The sequence below is a fragment of the Lithobates pipiens genome, unplaced genomic scaffold, assembly GCF_037356315.1.
Source record: "Lithobates pipiens isolate NorthernLeopardFrog02 unplaced genomic scaffold, aLitPip1_a1.2 Scaffold_27, whole genome shotgun sequence".
In the NCBI taxonomy this organism is placed as follows: Eukaryota; Metazoa; Chordata; class Amphibia; order Anura; family Ranidae; genus Lithobates; species Lithobates pipiens.
The window spans coordinates 78,759,460-78,782,158 of record NW_027507788.1 but is presented as its reverse complement, the minus strand read 5'-3'; the positions used below and the strand labels follow the sequence as shown (position 1 = coordinate 78,782,158).

The window sequence follows — 22,699 nt, the reverse complement described above, 5'->3', positions numbered from 1 at the left end:
ATATGTGAACCCTTACCTTGTAAAACCCATTCAGTTATATAAATGATCACATAAACTCTGTTCTCAGCTTCATAAGGGGCTTGGATCTTGGGGGTGAAGAAAAGACAGGACACTGATCTTCTCAGTAATCGCTGTCCAGGGGGATGTGTCAGCACAAGTATGACCTTTGGAGGACAGGCAGGCTGTTCCCCTAGCACTGAAAACTGACCACGCTGAGATGAATGTGATCTCATGCCTAGCATGGTCAGTTTGAAAAAGGAAAGCGGGGGGACTGACAGGAACACAAAGGAAGCAATACCAAGAGAACATGTTACCAACAAGTACATGATATAACAGACATATATTTTGAAATATGAAATGTTGGGGTAAAATATTTTTTAACTATTACCAATAGCATACACCCTCCTTTCTCCAGGACCTTCCCTCTGCTCATCGTATAAACAGAAAACACAGAGCTCCTCATGTGGAGGAGGTACAAGGTGCAGTCTGGGTTACTGCAATGCTCCACTTGTGGCACTCACCAAGGCTGGGCACACTCAGGCTGTTTTGGTAGGTGGCTACGATTGTGTGATTCCCAGTGGAAAAATAGGGGAGGTTGCTACATATACAGTTGCAGGTAGTAGTGATCAATCACACAAATATTCAGCACTGTGTGATCATAAGTTATTAATTTCTTCTACATGCTACACTTTATTATCCATTATGTGTGGCAATGGCTTGCTATTCGCATTAAGTTCTATTATTTAATTTAACTCCACTGTGCACATTCTATATTTTCAAGTTAAACAAGTTGTAATACAGAACTTTGCATGTGGTACATCATTTACAATGCATGGTCAGTTTTCTTACACAGCGCCTGCTTCTCAGTCTCTGACTGTATTGACATGGCCATTAAAGGTCAGGTTCTGAAAGAATGCTGCTTGACTGAGGCTATCATCAACACCATGTCTTGGGCTTGCAAATCTGCATTTATCATCATACTCGAAAGGCCTTCTTTCAATAGCATGCCGCCTTTGGATTTAATTCTAGGTCTCTCTTCTCTATTGCAAGCTTTCTGCAATTGGGATTTGACCAGTAACTGGCATTGAGCACCATTAAGGGAGAAAGTATTTCTCTGTCTAAATTTTTTTTATTAATGGCTGAGATCTGCTTCACCTATTAAGCATCTAGTGCTCCATAGGATCTCAAACTGGTCTTACCAGCCCTTCAACGTTCCCCTTTTAACTGCTATTTGAGGTAACATCCAAGATTCTGTCTCAGAGCATTGCCATTCTGGTCATCATCACTTCAGATAGTAGAGTGTCAGAGATCATGAGTTCATTCCATATTAATTCTGTCCTCCTTTTGCCCAACCCCACAACATCCAAAGAAGATCACTCTTCACTGACTGGTTACATATGTTACAAAGATGGTGAGGTTGAAAAAAGACACAAGTCCATCAAGTCCAACCTGTGTGTGTGCACTTTTATGTCAGTATTACATTGTATATCCCTGTATGTTAAGGTCGTTTAGGTGCCTAATAGTTTTTTGAAATTAGCTATGCTCCCTGCTAAAACCACTGCTTGTGGAAGAGAATTCCACATTCTTACCACTCTTAGCTCTTGTACACATGGTCGGAGATTCCGTCGGAATGTTTCCTATCGGACCGTTTTGTCGGATATTCTGACTATGTGTGGTCTGCATCAGACTGTTTCCGTCGGAATATCCGACGGATCAACTTTTCCAACTTGCCGGTAAAAGTTTCCGACCAAATGCTCCGATCGGACATACTCCGATCATGTGTAGCCTACTCCGACGGACAAGGTGCCACGCATGCTCACAATCAAATTCCGACACGGAAGCACTTGCTCAGGTAAAACTACTGCTTGTAATCGATATAGCACATTCGTTACGCTGCAATGTTAAAAATTCTTTCATGAAGCGCATTCTCTTGTTCTTTACAATGCTGCAAGAATGAACTTCTTTTGATGCTCATAGTCACACACACTTCTCCCGAATGTATTTCCTGAGTCTTTTTTACTCCTTTCAGCAATACAATTTTTGAAATTGTCACATCTACACAATTTTATTTATTTTTTATTGTTTTTTGGGTGAATTTTGTGTTTGTTTTTTTTCATAAACATCTCCTTTTTTGACAGTTTGCTCATCTTTCCATTTTTTGGGGTGTGTTTTGTGTGTCAACTTACCACAACAACATTATTATCTTTTCTATATTTTCTTTTTTAATCTACAGGAGGTTGTTTAGTGTTGGTACCCCTTGTTATTCATGTCACTTTGTATTTTTAAAATGTACCTGCCTGCTCACAAATAAACTGTCCTTTTTGAAGTCAAACACATACACAAGTATTTCTTCAAACAAAAAAAACCTTTATTTAGGTGTCACTAACAGATAAAGAGGGAGGCAGCGATGGAGAAACTGGGGAGATTAGCAAAGCCTTTAGCCCCCAGGGCACACATCAACTATTTAAACGCAAAACTGGCTGGTGGCCTGAGGAGTACATATCTGAGGGAGAGAAGTCTGGTCCTGAAGTCCAAGAAACCCGGAACAGCAGCAGATGACAGCTATGTTCCCAGGCTGTGGTACTACAAGAGGCTGCATCTTCTGTCAGACCAGACTGAACCCAGGTCATCACACTCTGGTCTTCCTTCCACACTTCCTTCCAGGCTGTGGTGCTGGAGGTGTGGCAGAAGGAGGAGGAGGAGGAGGGGCATGGGCCAAATCACACAAGTGTGTTGTTTGTGTCATTTGGCCCAACAGACCCTTGTTGAGAGTGTGTATAATTATCTCCTCACATAAGAGCTGTTGCCCCTCCTCCATTTTCTCCAGTTTGCATGCAGCTAAGGCGGCAAAGGCTTCTTGATAGGTGGATTTGGCTTGGAGGGCCGCTGAAACCTCCCCGATCAGCCTCAGAGCCGACTCCTCCACATTCCCCCCCTTTCTCGCCCTTTTGCGTGGAAGGCGGAGGGGAGGGACCTGGCATTCTGGCAGGCTCCTTTGCCCGCCCACCACCTGGCTGCCGCTTACCCCTGCCTCCTCCTGGCTGACACTTTCCACAGCCACCTCCTGGCTGCTGCATTCCACACCCTCCTCCTGGCTGATGTCTTCCTGTGTATGAAAAAGGGACATAGTTTTAGTTTTTGGTTCATCAAACACACACAATTTTCACATCAAGACTGTTGCAAATTGTTAAGCAATACAAAAGACTATCATTCTGAGCCCAGCATTTTTCTTTCTTGTCCCAAAGGTTTTGGCCACTACTGTCTACTGATATGTCAAACACTTTCTAAAATCAGCAATTAGTGAGCAAAAATCAAGTTAACATCATTCATTTATACTCCCAAAATATGTACAACAATACTATACCTGGCTCAAGCTGGGCTCCCCCAGTTCTTCCTCAATGGAAGGCCCAGGTTGGGCGTCAGAAGACTCAGCGGGTGTGGAATGTAGCATAGGACGCGTGGAAGGAAGAGTAGAGAGTGATTCTCTGACCTCAGCCTGGTCTGACAGAAACTGCATCCTGTTATAATACCACAGCCTGGGGACATAAACGTCATCTGCTGAAGCTCCAGATTGCATGGACTTCAGCACCTTCTTCCTCTCCTTCAGATATGTACTCCTCAGGCCACCGATTTTCACTTTTAAATAGTGGATGTCTGCCCTGGGAACCACCGGCTTCACAAACTCCACCAGTTTCTCCATTGCTGCCTGCCTCTTTTGTCTGTTACTATAATGAGGGTGAGCACCCTGTATTTATCGATGAACAGAGGGAGGAAACTATGATCACTGAAACCGTCCATAATCTCTGCAAGACACAACACGAGGCAAACCCTAATGTCAGGCTAAACTCCACTAATGCAGGCCTCAATCTAGAAGCAGTATATCCTAGTGATGTACCAAGTTAAAAATTTTACCTTTGTTTGCACGATCGTCACGTCAGCTTCTCCCTCTGTTTACAGATCGTACGGACGACACACGCGTGTTGCGTTTTATATACAGTGCGCATGCGTGAAACTCTGCCTGCCCCTGATTTTCTTTCTAAACTATTCCCCGCCCCTTAGCTTTCGGCGTAGTGGGGAGAGCACATGGCGGAGAGAACGCAGGTGCGCAATCAGAGTTCCACTAACGAGGAGGAGGGCGAGGAAAGCCCGGGGCCTGAAACGTTCCGATCCAGGAAGAGAAGATTTAAGGCCTCAAATATGTATTTTGTAGAGATGTTGGAGATGGTGGACATATTGAACAGGACCGACTATGATGGCAAGTATGGACCTTACCCAAACCCAAATATCAGAAAGGCCAAGATCATGACTAAAGTTGTGAAGAGTCTTCAGAAGAATTTTGGGGTACGCCGATCCATGGATCAACTGAGAAAATGCTGGTCTGACCTGAAACTGAGGGAGCACGATCAGTATAGAAGGATCAAGCGTGTTCTTGAAAAAAGTAAGTAGTTGTCGTGTGTTCATATGATTATTCTTGCTTGCATACTGCTCCATGTGCTTTGATTTCATGTTGTGCATTTTAAAATGGCCACTTTCAAGTTCATGGTTTCATTCGTTCGTAAGAAACATCGTTCTGCAGGTAAGTATTCCAGCTTAACAAAGTGTCCACAATAATGTTCTCACCTTTGAACTCGGCCAAAAAACACAATTGTACAACACTTCCAAGCAATGTTTCATATTCCTATTTCTGCCCTCTGTGTGCTAATTATTCCTTTTTTACATTCTCATAGGGGAGAGAAGACTCGGCAAGTCTGAGGACACCAGGGACCCCACCCCTCCCAAAGAAGGCAAAATTCCAAAACCAGAAGCAGAGGAGCAGGAGGAGGAGGAGGAAGGAAAGATCGTTGAAGTTGGACAAATTGTCACCACAACAGGTGAGTATTGGAGACCACAGCTTCCAGTAAGCTCATCAATGTATGTCGTCATATTTATAATACATGGTGTGTTCTTTTGCTTTGTTTTGTAGGTGATGTGGAAGAAGAATCACATTTTACCAGTGAAAGTGCCCAGATCCTGATTGGGGAGATAATGGGGTGCAATCAGGATTTAGAAAATATACAGCAAAACATCAATGATGTTAAAAATAAAATGAAGAACATCATTGATGTTTTGGGGAGAGTGTGAAACACCTCAAACTAGCTCGTGTTTTATTTTTTTGCTTTTAAACAACAACTTTTGTCTTTTATAAAAATCCAAATTTGGAAGATGCACACAAGCATCTCCCATCATGGGGGATCAATGTATGTGTTTTGTGGAAAGCGGCTGAGATGAAGGGGTTGCAGCCCCAAAACATGTACATTGATCCCCCATGATGGGAGATAGCACATGTTCACACACTGTGTGCATCTTACAAATTTGGCTTTTCCAGGGGTGACACCCCATGTGATGAAGGCAATATCAGCCCAGTTTGTACATACTCAACTCTGATATTGTCTTCACTTTTCAAAGTTGAACTTTGTAAGTTCCTGTGTTCTGTATGTTACGCTTTGATACATGCCTGTTTACACAAAAACACCAAGTTACAAAAAATTACCTGAAATAATGTTTTTGATACACCCAATTTGTTGGTTTGTTGTAAAACCCTTTTCTAAACGCACATGTGAATGTGCTTTGATTAAAAAGTTAAATTATCAACAATGTGTGGCTTCTTTTTTCAATGCGCAAAAGCAGCATTTGTAGTAAAATTTTTGTTTTCGGTGACAATGGGTGATATTTACTAAAAGCAACTCCACTTTGCATTCCAAGTGCAGTTTCAGGTGTACTTTTGCAGTGCACTTGTAGTGCATAATGGATTTGCCTTTAATAAATAACACCCACAATGATGTGTTAATTTTCACAATCATGCCATTTTCCTGAGCCCACATATTTCTGTCATGGTGCTGAAAATGAGCAAGATTTTGGTCAGTAATGCACTACATACATTAGTTAACAAAAACAAGGTCTGTGTGTAGCAGACCCACAACATAATAAGATTATCTGAAGAAGAGACTGTCCCCTCATCTCGCTCAGAACTTGGGTTTGCACTGTTGTAGAAAAAGGCACAACAAGAAAAGACATAAATTTACCTAGGAGACACCTAAAACCAAGCCAAGCAGTAAATGAAAACAAATATTGGAGTTTCAAAGAAAAATTTATTAATGTATTCCTAAAATGCAGCTCAGCCATTGTCTGGCATATCAATGGCCCCCCTACCCACAAAGTATTCCATGTATTGGTTTCTAACCTCACGGCGCTTTGGGGGGGCAAGCCAGGATGAGCAGCTTCAAGGCCCGTGAGGTTCTCATTTTCTATCAAGTCTGCTTCTTGGACAACTGAGACCGCATAGTTTGCAGAATGTCTTTTTAGGAAATTGTGAAGAACACAGCACACCAGCACAATGTGATTTAGTTTGTATTCCGCCATGTGGATAGGCGTTAAAAAAAGGCGGAACCGGCTGGCCAGTATACCAAAAGTGTTCTCCACCACTCTTCTGGCTCTGGACAGGCGGAAATTAAAAATCCTCTGGTCCGGGGTGACGGTCCTCATCGGGAAAGGCCGCATCAGATGGTTTGCCAGAGCAAACGCCTCATCCGCGATGAAGACGAACGGGAGTCCTTCCTGATTCTCTCCTGGGGGTGGCAAGCCTAGACTGCCACTCTGGAGATGCCAGTAGAACTCCGTCCATGCGAACACTCCACCATCCGACATCTGGCCCTTTTGCCCCACGTCCACATACAAGAAGTCATAGGTCGCAGACACCACCGCCAACATCACGATACTACTAAACCCCTTGTAGTTAAAATAGTACGACCCCGAGTTGGGTGGTGGGATGATGCGGACATGTTTCCCATCAATTGCACCTCCACAATTGGGAAAGTCCCAACGACTGGAAAAGTGGGAGGCCACAGTCTGCCATTCCTGTGGCGTTGAAGGACACTGTGAAGTGAAACAAGACCAAAAATTTGTAATTTTGCAAACCAACATTGCAAGCAGATTAGACACCAACATTTTTGGCCAAGATCAGTATAACATTTTGGGAACTGAGTATTTAAAGCCTAAAGTATAAGGTCCCCTTATCAGAGTCATCACTCCCCCCATCCCTCCCCCCCCCCATCTGATGGGCCCTTGCTAAAAAATGAGGGGGGATGTTTTGGACAGGTAACCCTCTACACTTGATTGAGAGCTGAATGCCTAAATAATGTGTGATACTTTGGGAAGCCCCTCCTTACTTACACTATTGGCAGCCCACCGGACAGGTAAGAAGTGTCATACTACCAAAAAGAAAACAAAATGGAAGCACATTTTGACATTCTGCTATTACATATCAAGATAATAATAGGAGGAAAAAAAAATGATAGCATTTGAAAGTATTGAGGCAGGCCCTTGCACTACATGCTTTGGTGAATTCATCCATAAATGTGACCATCAAAAAGGTAGATATAGTGTGTATTGAGTTTGGTAAAGTCAGCAGATAGAGGATTGCTAGCAGCTGACCTAGCAGTTGAGTTTGGCACAACCAAAAAAAAAAAAAATGTCACTCTGCATGAATTGAAGCACACACATAACATTTGTAGACATTTTAGGGGGTGTTTAGGGGAAAGCAATACTATGGAGCTGACAAAAGACATTGGTAAGTGACTAGACTATAGTTTTATGGGCCAAGAAGAGCATGGTGGGGAAGTTAGTGAGGCAAATATGCATGAGGACAAAGGGGCAGAGCATATGAATTAGAGCATATTGCAATGATGGTAATTAGGCAATGAGGAAAGAAATGCAAGACATTAGCAATCATTAAATACATAGAATGTGATGTTAAAGGATAAAACTTACCTTCATATAGTCCTTCTGCAGAACCTGAATGATGGCAGAACAGGTCTCTGGAATAATGATCCCCAGAGCCTGGGGGGGAGATGCCTGTAGAGAACTTGAGGTCCTGAAGGCTTCTCCCTGTCGCCAAGTAGCGCAACGTGGCGATGAGCCTCTGCACCGGAGTGATGGCTTGCCGCATGCAGGTATCCTGCCTGCTGATATAAGGGGTCAGCAAAGCCAGCAGATGGTGAAAAACGGGGTCCGTCATCCGGAGATAATTCCTGAAATCATCAGGATTATTCTCCCGGATCTCACGGAGCAAAGGCATGTTGCGAGAACTGGTCACGCTGGCGCAACCAATTCTTGGTCCACAAATGCCTCCCCTCCCTGTCCATGGACCGGGCTTGTGTCAAAGTAAGAACCCCAACACGAAGCCCCTGCACAGCACAAATTCTACGATGAGTACGTAGACGAAACATGGTTTGAAAACGGTCGGCTGGTCAGAACGGACAACAGAAAGCACTGATAAACAGCAATGCCTGAAAGAACGACCTGAATAGCAGAAGCAAGCAGACAATAGACAATGCAAATCAAAGCGTACTATACCAAGATATAGTCCACAATGAGAAACAAATACTTACTGACTACATGCACTGATTATCAGATACGCAAAGACAAGCAGAAACTGAAGAGAAGTAGCGAACTGAATCACAAATCTGAAAAGCGCGAATCGTCTCTCACCAAACTTCTACTAACATGCAATGCACGGGAGATCAGCAGAAGGAGCCCAAAGGGTGCCGGACGTGGTGCTGAACTTCCCTTTTCTAGGCCCGCCATACACGGCTTACGTCACCGCGTTCTTGGCAACCGGAAATTCTGACAACTTAGTCCGACCGTGTGTATGCAACATCCCTTCCGGCCCTCCTCCGGAATTAATCCGTCGGAATAACTCAGACGGATTTGGTTGTCGGAATCTCCGACCGTGTGTACAAGGGCTTACAGTAAAGAACCCTCTAGGCAGTTTAAGGTTAAACCGCTTCTCTTCTAATTATATTGAATGGCTGCGCATCTTTTTAAATTTCCCTTTCGCAGAAAAGTTGTATCCCTATTGCGTGGTCACCAGAATGGTATTTGTACATTGGAATCATATCCTCTCTCTAGCGTCTCTTCTCCAGAGAGAATAAGTTCAATGCTTGTAATCTTTCCTCATAACTATTCTCCAGTTCCTGTATTAGCTTTGTTGCCCTTCTCTGGACTCTTTCCAATTCCAGCACAACCATCCTGAGGACTGGTGCCCAGAACTGTACGGCATACTCCAGAGGCCGAAACAGAGTCTTGTAGAGTGGGAGAATTATCGTTTTATCTCTGGAGTTAATCCCCTTTTTTAATGTATGCCAATATTCTGTTGGCTTTGCTTGCAGCAGCCTGGCATTGCATGCAATTTCTGAGCATCCGGCAGAGAAATTATTGCACTGCTTAGCTTAGCATCATCCGCATATACTGAGATTGAGCTGTTTATCCCATCCATTAGTTTATGATTAAATTAAATAGGATGGTCCCAGGACAAAAACCTGGGGGACCCCACTTTCCATACTGGGCAATTCTGAGTATTCCCCATTTATCACTACCCTCTGAACTTGCCCCTGTAGCCTGTTTTCAATCCATGTACTCACCCTTTGGTCCATGCTGACAGACCTTAGTTCGTACAGTAAACATTTATGGGGAACTGTATCAAACGCCTTTGCAAAATCCAGATACACCACGTCTACAGGGCCTTCTATATCTAGATGGCTGCTCACCTCTTCATAGAGGGTAATAGATTGGTTTGGCAAGATGAATTCTTCATGAATCCATGCTGATTTCTGCTGATATATAATGATACAGTTTCCATTACTAAAATCTTGTATGTAATCCCTTATTATTCCCTCCAAGAGCTTACAACTATTGACATTAAGCTAACTGGTTTGTAGTTCCCAGGGATATGTCTTGGTCCTTTTTTAAATATTGGTGATACATTGGCTTTTCTCCAATCAGCTGGTAACATTCCAGTCAGTAGACTGTTCATAAAAATTAGGAACAATGGTCTGGCAATTACTTGACTGAGTTCCTTGATGACCCTCGGGTGCAAGCCATCTGGTCCCGGTGACTTATTAATGTTACGTTTTTCAAGTCTATTCCTAATTCTATCCTCTGTTAGCCATGAGGGTACTTCTTGTGACGTGTCATGAGGATAAAAATTGCAGTTTTAGTTACTGAAGCCCCCCGTTTCCCTTGAAGAATGAGGAGAAAAATTAATTCGATACCTTCCCCATCTCTCCATCCTTTGTAACCAGATTCCCTTCATCATTCTTTATGGGGCCAATATGATCTAACCTCCCTCTTTTTACTATTTATATACGTAAAGAATTTCTTGGGATTTCTTTTTACTCTCCTCCACTATGTGCCTTTCGTGTTCTAGCTTAGCCACCTTGATTGCACCCTTACATTTCTTATTGCATACTTTGTAATGTTGGAATGCTGATGATGACCCCTCAGCCTTGTATTTTTTGAACGCCTTCTCCTTTGCTTTTCTATGCATTTTTACATTGGAGTTAAGCCACCCAGGACTTTTATTAGCTGTTTTAAATGTATTTCCCATTGGGATGCACTGGCTAATGCCCTTATTTAATATGCTCTTAAAGCATACCCATTTTTCCTCCACGTTCTTTGTTCCTAAGATTTTATCCCATTATTATCTTCTAGCAAGGATTGTAGTTTAGGGAAATTGTCTCCTTTGAAATTCAGTGTCTTTGTATTCCCCTTATGTTTCCAATTTGTGTGATTTATATTAAAACGAATTAACCTGTGATCGCTGTTTCCTAAATTGCATAGGAATTCCAAATCCGTGATCAGGTCTGTATTGTTGGTAATCAGTAGGTCTAGTAACACTTTGTTTCGAGTTGGTACATTTACCACCTGACCCATGAAATTATCCTGCAAGACATTTAGGAACTGGTGAGCAGAAGTTTGGTTAGAGACGATTCGTGCTTTTCAGACTCCAGCTTATTACAATCGTTTTACTGCTGTTCAATTTGTGCTTGTAGGTTTGTATCTGGTTTTCAGTGCGTGTAGTCACTTCGTATCTGTTTTTTGTTGCCAATTCTCGCACATGCCTTTGCTTTGTGAGATCCAGGAGAATAATCCTAATGATTTCAGGAATTATCTCATGATGACAGACCCTGTTTTTCATCGTCTGTTGGCTTTTCTGACCCCTTATATCAGCAGGCAAGATACCTTCTTGCGGCAAGCCATCACTCCGGAGCAGAGGCTAGTCGCCATCTTGCAGTACTTGGCGACTGGGAGAAGCCTGCAGGACCTCAAGTTCTCAACAGGCATCTCCCCCAGGCTCTGGGGATCATTATTCCAGAGACCTGTTCTGCCATCCTTCAGGTCTTGCAGAAGGACTATATTAAGGTAAGTTTTCTCCTTTAACATCACCTTATATGTATTTAATGTTTGCTAATGTTTTGTATTTATTTCATCATTCCCTAATTACCATGATTGGAATATGAATGTCCCCTTTATCCTCATGCATGCTGGAGGCTTTTTTAATGCTTCTTTTTTGGCCTACATGCATATTTGCCTTCACTAACCTCCCCAGCATGCTATCCATACACACCTATAGCCTAGTCCCTTTAACAATGTATATTATCGCAGATGAAGCCTTCGGTCTGGGCAAGCACCTGATGAGGCCATTCCCCCAAAGGACCCTCAGTTTTTAACTACCGGCTGGCCAGAGCAAGAAGAGTCATTGAGAATACCTTTGGAATAATGGTTAGCCGGTTCTGCCTGTTTCTGACAGCAATCCATATGGTGGACTACAAAATTAACCATATCATCCTATGCTGCTGCATCCTGCACAGTTATGTAAGAAAAAATCCCCTGAATTATCTAGCCTCAGTTGGGCCTGAGGCCGGACTTACTACAGACAATTCCCTGACGGGCCTGGATACTGGCCGTACTGGCTTGGCACCCCAAAGCACCCGTGAAGTTTGGGAGAAATATGTTAATTATTTCATGGGTAGGGGGACCATTGCAATGGCAGTTAGGGCTGCCACAGACATTTAGGGCTCCAGGCTTTCCTCACTAGATGAGAAATTTACAACCACCTGTGTCTCTGCCATGTTGCTCCTACTGTGCATCGAAGAGAGAAGGGGCGGGGAATATTCGTGAAAAATAACATCGGGGCGGGCGACAAGAGTGGAGTTTGACACATGCACATTGTATATAAAGATAACACGCATCTGTCATAAGTACAATCTGTGTGTGGAGGACGAACAAACTGAAGTGGCGAGCATGCTAAACGAAGATAAAATTTGAACTTGGCCCATCACAGTGGCCTATACTGCTTCAAGATTGAGGCCTATATTGGAATAAGATAATGAGAGTTTAGGCTGACATTAGTGTGTTTGTCTTGTGTATTGTCTTACAGCAAAGATGAATCAGTTTAAGGAGCCAGAGTTCTCAGCCAGTTTCATAGACAGATACAGGGAGATGAGGAATTTGTGGGAGGTGACACACAGCTTATATTATAATAAACAAGCTAGGAAGTAATCGCTGGAGAAACTTCTGGAATTTGTCAAAACTCGGGTCCCCGAAGCAAACAAAGTTTTTGGAAAATAAAATTGGGATCTTGAGGAACAAGTATAAGAAGGTGCATAATAAGATCCAGAAATCACTCCAATCAGGAGCATCAGCAGAGAATGTTCATGTCCCCAGGCTGGCTGTGGTACTTCAACAAACTGCAGTTTCTGGACGACCAGACTGAAGCCAGGGAATCTCTTTTGACCCTTCCCTGCAGCCTTCCCTCCACCGTTCCCTCAACCCTAGCAGAGGCTGATAAGGAACAACCTTGGCCTTCCATCCTGGAAGAAGTGGATGCGCCATCTGGAGCCAGGCATATTATTTTTTGACATATTTATTGTCCTAATATTAATGATGTTAACTAGATGTTATAATTGATTGCAAATCAGTGATTTTATCCCAAAAATTAGGTATACATATCACTAGACAGTAGTGGCCAAAAATGTTTGTGAAAAATGCCGGGGTCAGAATGATAGTCTTTTCTATTTATTAAGATTCAATTTGCAAGTCATGAGCTGAAAATTGTGTGTGACTGATGAAGCAAAATCTATGTCCCTTTTTTATACACAGGATGAGCTCAGCCAGGAGGAGGACGTGCAGAGTGCCAGCCAGGAGGAGGCCGTGCCCAGTGGCAGCCAGGAGGAGGCCGCGCCCAGTGGCAGCCAGGAAGAGGCCATGCCCAGGGGCAGCCAGGAGGTGGCTGGGCCCAGTAGGAGCCTCACCCAATCCCAGGAGCCTCCCCTCTGCCTTACCACCAAAAGGCCCAGGAAGGGGACAATGACGGAGGAAGCAGCACTGGGCCTCATTAGGGAAGCCAGACATTTCCTCAGGAGCCCCCCCAACGCTGAAGAGGCCTATGGCTGCTATCTAGCCATCAGGTTGCTGGAATTGGAGAAGGGCCAACGCCTCCCCTGTGAGGGATTTTTTTCTGATGCCCTTCAGAAGGGGTTGAGGGGCCAGCTGACTGAGAACAGCCACATATGTGAGCTCGCCCATCCTCCTCCTCCTCCCACAAGTCCACCACCAGAGCCACAGCCTCCAAGGAATGCTACAGGGAAGGCTGCAGGGAAGAGAAGAAAGTGATGGCCTGGGTTCAGTCTGGTCTGACAGAAAATGCAGGCTGTTGTATTACCACAAACTGGAGACAGATATGTCATCTGCTACTGGTCCTGATCTCTGAGATTCCTGGACCAGATTGTGCTCCCTATTATATGGACTCCTCAAGCTTACAATTTTCTTTTCCACAGACTTGTTGATGTGTGCCATGGGGGCCAAAAGGCTTTGCAAATTACAAAAGTTTGTCCAGCATTGACTTCCTCTTTATTTTGTTACCCAGAATAAATGGATATTTTATTTTCAGAAAATACTTTCATAGTTTTTTTTTTTTTTCATAGTTAGTAAGGTTGAATAAAGACACCAGTCCATCCAGTTCAACCTGAGTGAGTGTCTACCCCTATCCCTGTTCATTGCACACTCACATTGGTCCCTACCCTCAAGGAGCCCACAATCTAAAGTCCCCATTCATATACCAGGGACAATTTTGCACAGAAGCCAATTAACCTACCTGCATGTCTTTGGAGTGTGGGAGGAAACTGGAGAACCCGGAGAAAACCCACGCAGGCACAGGGAGAACATGCAAACTCCAGGCAGGTAGTGTCGTGGTTGGGATTTGAACCAGCGACCTTTGTTACTGCTAGGTAAGAGTGCTAACCACTACACCACTGTGCCGCCCAGTAACAATGTGTTTTTATTCAAAAAGGACAGTTTGTTTTTGAGTAGGCAGGTACATTTAAAAAAGACAATGTCAAATTAACAAGGGACAACAACCTCCTCGAGGTTAATAAAAAATATAAGATAGTAATGTTATTGTGGTAACTTGACACTCCAAAAAAACGAATTATATGCAGATCACTAGAAAATAATTTTTAAGTAATCGTAAAATAAATCTTGATGAAATAAAAAATTAGAAACTGTGCCACCCCATTGCCAATCTTGATATTCGTGTCCCCAAGATTGGCAATGGCAATGACATAAGAGGTAAATGGGGGTTGTAAAAAGGGAGGTGGAAAGGATCCCAACAGCTTCCTGATGACGCTGAGGGTACTGCAAAACGCGTAGAGGCTGTGGGATTCGTTTGCAGTGCAGGTGACGGTAACAGGTGGACCCGGGAGAGGGAGAGGAAGGGTACCTGTGGAACAACATTGAGTGGCCCAAAACGCACCTTTTTTAATGGCTGGATAAGCTTGGTGTCGGCTAAAAGACACAGGAACATGTGAGTGCAATTGGTTATTTTAGTTTTTTACAATAAAAGTTGGAACGTTTGTTGGTTCCATATATTTTTTTTATGAGTTTGCGTAACTGGTGGATTACTGACTGGAGAACAAGCGGGTATAAGGAGTAGTTATCCATTAAAATTTTGGTGAGTTGCCATTTCTTAAGGTGGTGGTGGCACGAAGGGTGTTCTGTGGTGAGAAGTCACACATGTGAACATTTGAAGGACTGTTGAGGAACTCTTCGATGAAAATTGGGACTGGGGAAACGTATCCCACTTTTACATATATATTTTTGAGATTGGGAGTGCGCATGGACTTGAGATAGGGAGGTCCTTTTGTGTTTAGTGTTTAGGTTGTATTTATATTGCACGTATATGGTGTTTATATATGTATATTTTTTTATGTACAAGTTGGATAAGTTGGTATTAAAGTACCGAATAGTATAATAACTAGCGGTAGTATTGGCTTGTACTATATGTACAGGCAAAAAAAAAAAAAAAACTTTAAGCACAGTCAATAACATATATTTTTTTATATTTTTTTGGTGGCTTTCACTAATGGTTAAATAGGGGGCGCAATTCACAATTAGACACATATATTTTTCCCACTTTGTAGAAGGTTTTTTTTGTGGATTGCAGCATACCAGTATATAATTAAATATTATTTTGAGCGCCGGTATCTTCTTTTTTCACAGATGAAAAGATTCCGTTGCACTTTTTCTGTCGGACATTCCACTCATGTGTACACGGCACTAGATGAATGCGTGGTTCCTTCCACCCAGTCTATGTCTGGATAATTAAAATCCCCCATTATAATAACACTTCCCATTCTTGCCATTAATCCAAATTGCAATAGGTCTGCCTCTGCCTCCTCCCTCTGTTAAGGGGGCCTATAGTATACTCCCAGTATCTAAATCCCCCATCCCACATCTAAATTCTCCTCGCACAATAGCAGCTCTAGTTCTCCCATCTTGTCTGCCAGACTCCTGGAATTCGTGAACATGCCACGTAGTTTAGTCCGGATGCATACATCTCCTTATTGGGTGTTCTGATGTTGCAAATAGGACTTGTTACTGTATTTACCTTGGGTTTAGGTGCTTTAATCAACCTACCGCTAATACCCCCAATACTACCCTCTGGAATTTGTTTTGCGCTGACTATATTTACTTCTGGATCTTCCTCCCGTTGCCTAGTTTAAAAGCTCTTCTAACTTGTCGGCCATCTTCTCTCCCAACCAATCTGCACCTTTCCCATTTAGGTGCAGTCTGTCCCTGCTAAATAGCTGGTAACCAACTGAGAAGTTGGCCCAGTTGTCCAGGAACCCAAACCTCTCCTTTCTACACCAGCTCCTCAGCCACTTGTTTACTTCCCTAAACTCCCGTTGCCTGTCTGGTGTGGCTTGAGGTACTGGTAGTATTTCTGAGAATACTACCTTGGAGGTCCTTTTCCTCAATTTAGCTCCTAAGACCCATCTTCCTCTGCCTTTGTCATTGGTGCGAACTTGTACCATGACACCCGTATCTTCCCCAGCCCCTCCCAGTAATCTGTCCACCAGATCCTTGATGTGCTGAACCTGAGTGCCTGGTAGACAACATACAGTTTGATTCTTCCGGTCTTTGTGACAGATTGCGCTCTCTGTTCTTCTAAGAATTGACACCAAAATCTGCCTTTGCTTTCCCTTGGCTTTACCCCTGTCCTCACTGGAGGAGTTATTCACCTGGCAGATAGGGGCGTCACTCTTCTCTAGCAATGCTGGTCTTTGACTGGCTTCACCAATGTCGTGCGTAATTATTGGCATGTTCCAGGCCAGGATCAGCCTCCCTGACTCTTTCTCCTCTACCCTTCCTGACTGTCACTCATCTACTCTGCTCTGGTGCCTGCACATCTTTGTCTCCACCCTCCTCTGTGTTGGCACCTGCCAGAACCTGCCAGGTACAATCCCAACTCTCCTTAAGCATGCAGAGTCTTCTCAGTGTTCACAGATGCTCCCCTAGATTCAGAACCTGGGCTTCCAGGAAAAATAACGTGCTTACATTTTGCATTGTGCACAGCAGTATTCGCCCTTAATCGAATGATCCAGGAACGCATACATGCTGAACGATGTACACAGAGTCGCATCTCCATACCCGCTGGACATTGTACCCACTAATTTAATGGGGATTGAGAAGTATACTCTGTCCAAATTAACTAAGAACTAGCTTCCTGACACTAATAACCAACAATACACATGTACTCAACAAAACAATACACGGGTACTCCCAGCCCATGGACCTCACAGCACCCAGGTACTCACAGCACTTGAGCACTCACAGCACATGTGTCCTCACAGCACACGTGTACTCACAGTACACATGAACTCACAGCACACACGCACTCACAGCACTGGAGTACTCACAGCAGTGAGTGTGTCCCATCATATAAGGTCCCCCATCAGATAGTGTCCGCTGTGTACTGCTCCCCCCTCCCATTTCTTTTAGGGTTTAGGGTGCCCTCATCCCTGCAATAAACCATTGTGCCCAGGACAGCTTCCCCTCCTGCCCACCCCTTGTCCCAGCCCTGACTCACAGTACACGTGCCCTCACAGCACTCGCGTACTCACAATATACGTGCACTCAGCACTCGGGTACTCACAGTACACGTGCACTCACAGCACTCCTGTACTCACAGCACATGTACACTCACAGCACCCAGGTACACTCCCTCATTCCCTCTCACACCACACTGTCCCAGCATCTGACACCTGCACTTCCGCACCAAAAACTCTGCAACAGCACCACCTAATTTGGCACAGCTTAAGCTGACATCATGGGAAGACCCTGGAAATGAATGCCTCCCCAGACTCATCACAAACCCACAGACCTGTCGAAAGAATGGGTTCCTGCTGGGAAGACAAGTGCCTTTGTTCTTCTCGTTGATCTTGTTGTGCCCTCTTATGTGACATGATAAGCTCCCTTTTGTAAAGAGGTCTGAAAAAAAGTGTGCACAGGGAGGGGAAGAAGCACTGCTGCATGAAGTCCTTTACAATGCCTTCAGTGTTCCACAGTCTCCTCTACAACACCTATGCTGTACAACCAGGTAACTCCACATCTCAGCCCACTAGCCCAAATCTTCTAGCACCCTTCAGAGCTCTCAGCCTCCTGAAGTATTCCCTATTCCCCTCCAAAGCCCTGATATTTTTCTTCCCCCTGACACCGGAGTATTTTTCTTTCCATTGATCATTCATCGATGGCAGGGCATTCTTTCTACCGCTGATCACTGATGCTGGGGCACCCTATCCACTGACCACCGATGATTGGAAGTTCTGCGCTTCACTAACCACCAACGCTGGGTCTTCTTTACTCCTTTCATCATGGACACTGGGGTAATCTTCCTCCCAGTGACAATGGGGTATTTTTACCTGCCAGTGACACATGGGCATTATTTCTTTTGAGCTGTGATGTTTTATGGTAATCCTTGTGTGGTTTATCTATGGTGGGTGACCTGTCCTGGGTTGTCACTGACTCTTGGACCTCTGAATTTAATATTGGTTGGACACAGAATATATATTAATTGTCACTTATCTCCCCCCTTGGAAGATTACATGTAATTAAAACATGTTGGTGCTTAGTATCTATGATGATCCTTTATTGGGTTATTTATCACATTTATCTCATATAACATTATGTTATTTCATCCACTTTGTACCTGTACTTACTTGTTGATTAGTCAATGGATCACTGATGTTTATATAGTTTTTTTTCCATGTCATAATGGTTAATTTTAATGGATGGGTGTACCCATCAATGATCTACAGGGTTACGGTACAAAATTCAGTATATTCTGTTATATTGTGAGATTATTAATGATCCATCTTTGACTCACTTCATAAGAAAAGTCATCTATATTTACTCAAAAAAGTTTATATTATTCCTTTGGATGTGGCACACCAAGTTAAAACAGATTATGTAGTCACTCTGTTAGTACAGTACTAATTGTCTCTCTAGAAAGGTTCCTGGTTGTGTCAGTACGGCACTGACTGTGTCTCTATGGATATATTCCTGGTTATTTCAGTATGGTAATGATTATTTCTCTGCTGACATCTTTGTTCTTGTGTAAGTATGGTATTATGTCTCTGCGGATGCGTTTGTGCTTGTGTAAGCACTTGTATCTCTGCAGACATGTTTGTGTCAGTAAGATACTCATGTTTCTACTTACAATGCCTCCCCCATGTAATTGGTAATGGACTCATTCACAAGTATGAATGAGGCCTTACTAGTTCTAACTGTCCATTTCATTTTGAAATTTGGCCCATTGGTCACACAGCTTCTAATCCAGATACCAAATGTAACCATTCTTTTCTCTGCCTGTACCACCCACACTTTCTGACAGCTTACCTCTCGTTATTGGTAATGTCAAGGTGTTTGTGTATTGATAGCAGTGCTTGTTTGAGGAAGAATATTTTCTTCTGCTCCAGTTGCTGGCTTTGGTCAAACACAGTTTCCATCTCTTCCATATACTTAGGATTGTATTTATTGAGTTCTTGTAGGGTTTTCTCATACCTCTGCTTCACCTACACCAGTTACAATGAAGATAATAAAGTTCAATAAATGTGTATATGAAAGCCCAGCATGCATTACAATGTGTTGCAAACCATAACTAAAATTGACAAAAAACAAACAAGCAAAGGTGTATACAGACATAGGATATTTTCTTCAGGTTCATCCAATTTGTGTCAGCTTGGAACAACAGCAGCAGAGGTTCTACCCTTATCCACTTTACTAAATATTTTTTTTCTTAAAATAAACCCTTTTTAAAGTCCATTTAGGAACACAGAATCCAATATAATGCCAGGGGTTATATAGAGCTACCTTTGAATAAACGGACACCTGGAAAATAAAACTGTAGACAGGACCTTGGGGTCTATAAGACCCCTCCCACACCAGTCATGCTTCAGTTGAAGCAAACAGTACAATACCAATGATGGTAACCAACGAGGGAAGGGACCTAAGTCCCTTGACAGACTTTGCGAAAGGGATTTCCCAATAAGAACAAGAATCCCATTTCCTCTATCACTTATACAGGAACAAAGAATCCAGTATAATAAATTGGTTGTCTAAAAGCAGTATCCGCAAAAGAGGCAGAGAACACCAACAAACATGAGAAAAATACAATTTATATTGGCATCAGCAGGGGCTGAAACATCCACTTGATAAAACTTAACAAAAGTGTGAATAGAAGACCGGGTTGCAGCTTTACAGACTTGAGAAACAGGCCTGATGCCAAAAGACTCAGAAGGTGCTTGCTGCACTAGTGGAGTAAGCCCTTACAAGAAAAAGGGGAACCTTCAAGGTGTACCCATGAACAATATTTTGGCAGATCCACCATGAAATGGTAGAACTAAGTACCCCTCTCAGGAGGACCCTCTAGAGGAACAAACAGGGAAACAGACATCCTAAGAGCAGTCCTAGAATTCAGATAGATTAAAAAAAGAGTAGACAACATCCAGACAATGGAGCACATTTTTCTTGTGATCAACAAACGCAAGGCCCAAGGATGACCATGCAATGTCCTCATTGAGATCAAAGGCTGAGACCAGTTTCAGTAAAAAAATCACAGCTGCAAACCCAAAAATGGTCCCCCAAAGGGCAATGCAGCCAGCTCCATATTTCTCCTTGTGTATTTCCCTATATTTCCCCAAGTGTTGGCTTGGAGGTGTGTTACTGAAGAGCACCTAATTTAAGGTTGCAGAGAGAATATGTGTTCTGAAGCAGCAGTGTTGTGTCACAAGAACACCTTTACCCTTTATGACTCTTTAAAGAGTCACTCAACGTCCCCCTCCATTTTCTTTTTCTCTGCCCCCCGCTTACCTGGTGGTGTTCTAGGCATAGTTCAGATGCTTGCCCAGCCACTGGATCCAGTGTTGTCTCGCTGACATCCTTCATCAACAGACACCCCTGGGTACTTCACCCCCATCTTATTTGTGACATCATCGAGAGGCCCGCCGGCTCTTCCAGGTTAAGCCAGCGGGGTCTCGCGATGAAGTGTCGCTGAAATGCCCCCTATTTTTGAATGTATGATTAAAAGTCTCCTGAGATTTGTTAGATGCATATACCAGGGGGCCTAGCAAGCACTATGCACATTATTCATCTAGGCCAAAGACTTGCATTGAGGGGTGGGATCAGGCATTTTCCAAAAATAAAGGTAAATTAAAAAACAAAAAACAAATACGGCCTAATTCGTGTACGAGAGAAGGAAAGGTGGAGGGGGAAGTTGATATAGAGAGTGAAGGTCCACTTTAAGACAGTTCTAAAAAAACTGAACTCTGGCTTGGCTGACTACCCGATCCAGCTTGTATTATAAGGCACATGGTTAAAGTTATATGTGATTGTTGTTACTAGTTTAATATTGTTATTTTTACCTCGTGGACTTCGGGACCGGGAGGCACTCTGTGTGCTTACCACATTTAAACCCCACATAGGACTAATGTTGTTCATTGCTGCACTGTACTGTTATTAGCATGTTTTCTCTATTAGTTTTACCAATTTATTTCATGATTGATTTCATGTTGTCGCCCAGTGGCTTCACTCCTCTCTTTCCTGCTTGTTTTCAGCGGTGGCTCCTCTCGCCCAACCCTCTGATGAACTACTCATTAAATGGGAAGCACTGAAATGTGCTCTACGGGGGATTTGCATCCAATACGGCTCCTGCCTAAAGAAAGCCAGATCGGCTGATATCACCAGACTGTTATCCTCCAGCCATACCTTTAGAAATGGCACACAAGAAGGACCTTGACCCTGTTACCTTTGTAGACCTTTCCAACGTCCGCAGAGAGTTGCTCCGGCTAGGGTTCTCCATCCCCATCCCCCACAACGCCCAATACCACACATTTGCACCGCCAACCAACAAAAAATTTGAAATCCCCTAGGCATCGCAGATGCTTTTCAGCAATATTATTCCCAACTATATAATCTCCCCATACGGCCGGGACAGACTAACACAGACGGTACACAACAACCCAACATGAAAAACGACATTTCATAAACGGCCCTACGGCAAATAGATCCTTCTGATTCTACAGATCTAGATATCCCCCTGACGGCGTAAGACTTTCTACTTGCCATTAAAGGACTGAAAAGTGTTAAATGCCCAGGGCCAGATGGTTTTCAGATTTTATAAACTAATTTTCTCATTCCCTTGCCCCAATTCTTACAGCAGCGTTCAATTGCATAGATGACGCCCAACCTCCCTCTAGGGATCTTCTATCTGCCAATATCTCAGTCGTACCCAAACCAGTAAAAGACCCTTCCCAATGCAGTAGCTACAGACCTATTTCCCTTCTTAACCTAGACGTCAAAGTTTTTGCGAAGATCTTAGCGAATTGGGTCAACTGGCAGTTTTTGTGCCTTTCCCTGGAACAGATAGGCCTTGGTCCCACATTTGTGTCCAGGGTAATGGCACTATACTCCTGCCCCACAGCTTCTGTCCTGGTCAATGTCTCCTCGTCTGCCTCGTTCCAAATCTCAAATGGAACCCATCAGGGATGCCCTTTATCCCCCCTACTTTTTGTATTGGTAACAGAACACCTGGCAATAGCCATCGGACAAAATAATAATATAATGGGGATAAAGACACCATCATCCCATCACAAACTCTCACTCTCTATGCAGATGATCTCCTCGTTTATGTTCAACAACACCACACGTCCCTACCTTCTTCTTCTTCTGCAGGAATTCCACAGATTTGGAGAACTTAGTAATTTTAAACTTAACATGTCTAAGACAGAGGCCCACAATATATCCCTACCACCATCCACCCTTACTCAAGTACAGACCAATTTCTCATTCCAGTGGGGATCCAAGGGCATTTCCTACCTTGGGATCACAATCCCATCCAACTTATCAGACCTTTATAACCTCAACTATCTCCCCTTACTATTCCGTCTCCGGAAGGAACTAGGTACTGGAACACGATACCACTATCCTGGTTTGGCCGCATTAACACACTCAAAATCGACACTCTTCCCAAATGACTTTACTTATT

The 22,699-nt window shown here is 43.4% G+C and overlaps 1 protein-coding gene across 8 annotated transcripts in view; it reads right to left on the bottom strand.

Annotated features, from left to right (window-relative positions):
- The window catches only part of LOC143933935 (protein kinase C and casein kinase substrate in neurons protein 1-like), a 230,480-nt gene that overhangs the window by 64,553 nt on the left and 143,228 nt on the right, over positions 1 to 22,699 (bottom strand). For 6 of the 8 annotated variants that reach the window (XM_077457103.1, XM_077457109.1, XM_077457107.1 and 3 more), the window contains 2 exons: positions 19,054 to 19,229; positions 3,026 to 3,106 (listed from right to left, as the gene is read on the bottom strand). In XM_077457103.1, the coding sequence (XP_077313229.1) occupies positions 3,026 to 3,106; positions 19,054 to 19,229 (257 nt within the window). The remainder of the gene's footprint in view (positions 1 to 3,025; positions 3,107 to 19,053; positions 19,230 to 22,699) is intronic. The other 2 variants (XM_077457110.1, XM_077457108.1) reach the window with 1 other exon arrangement.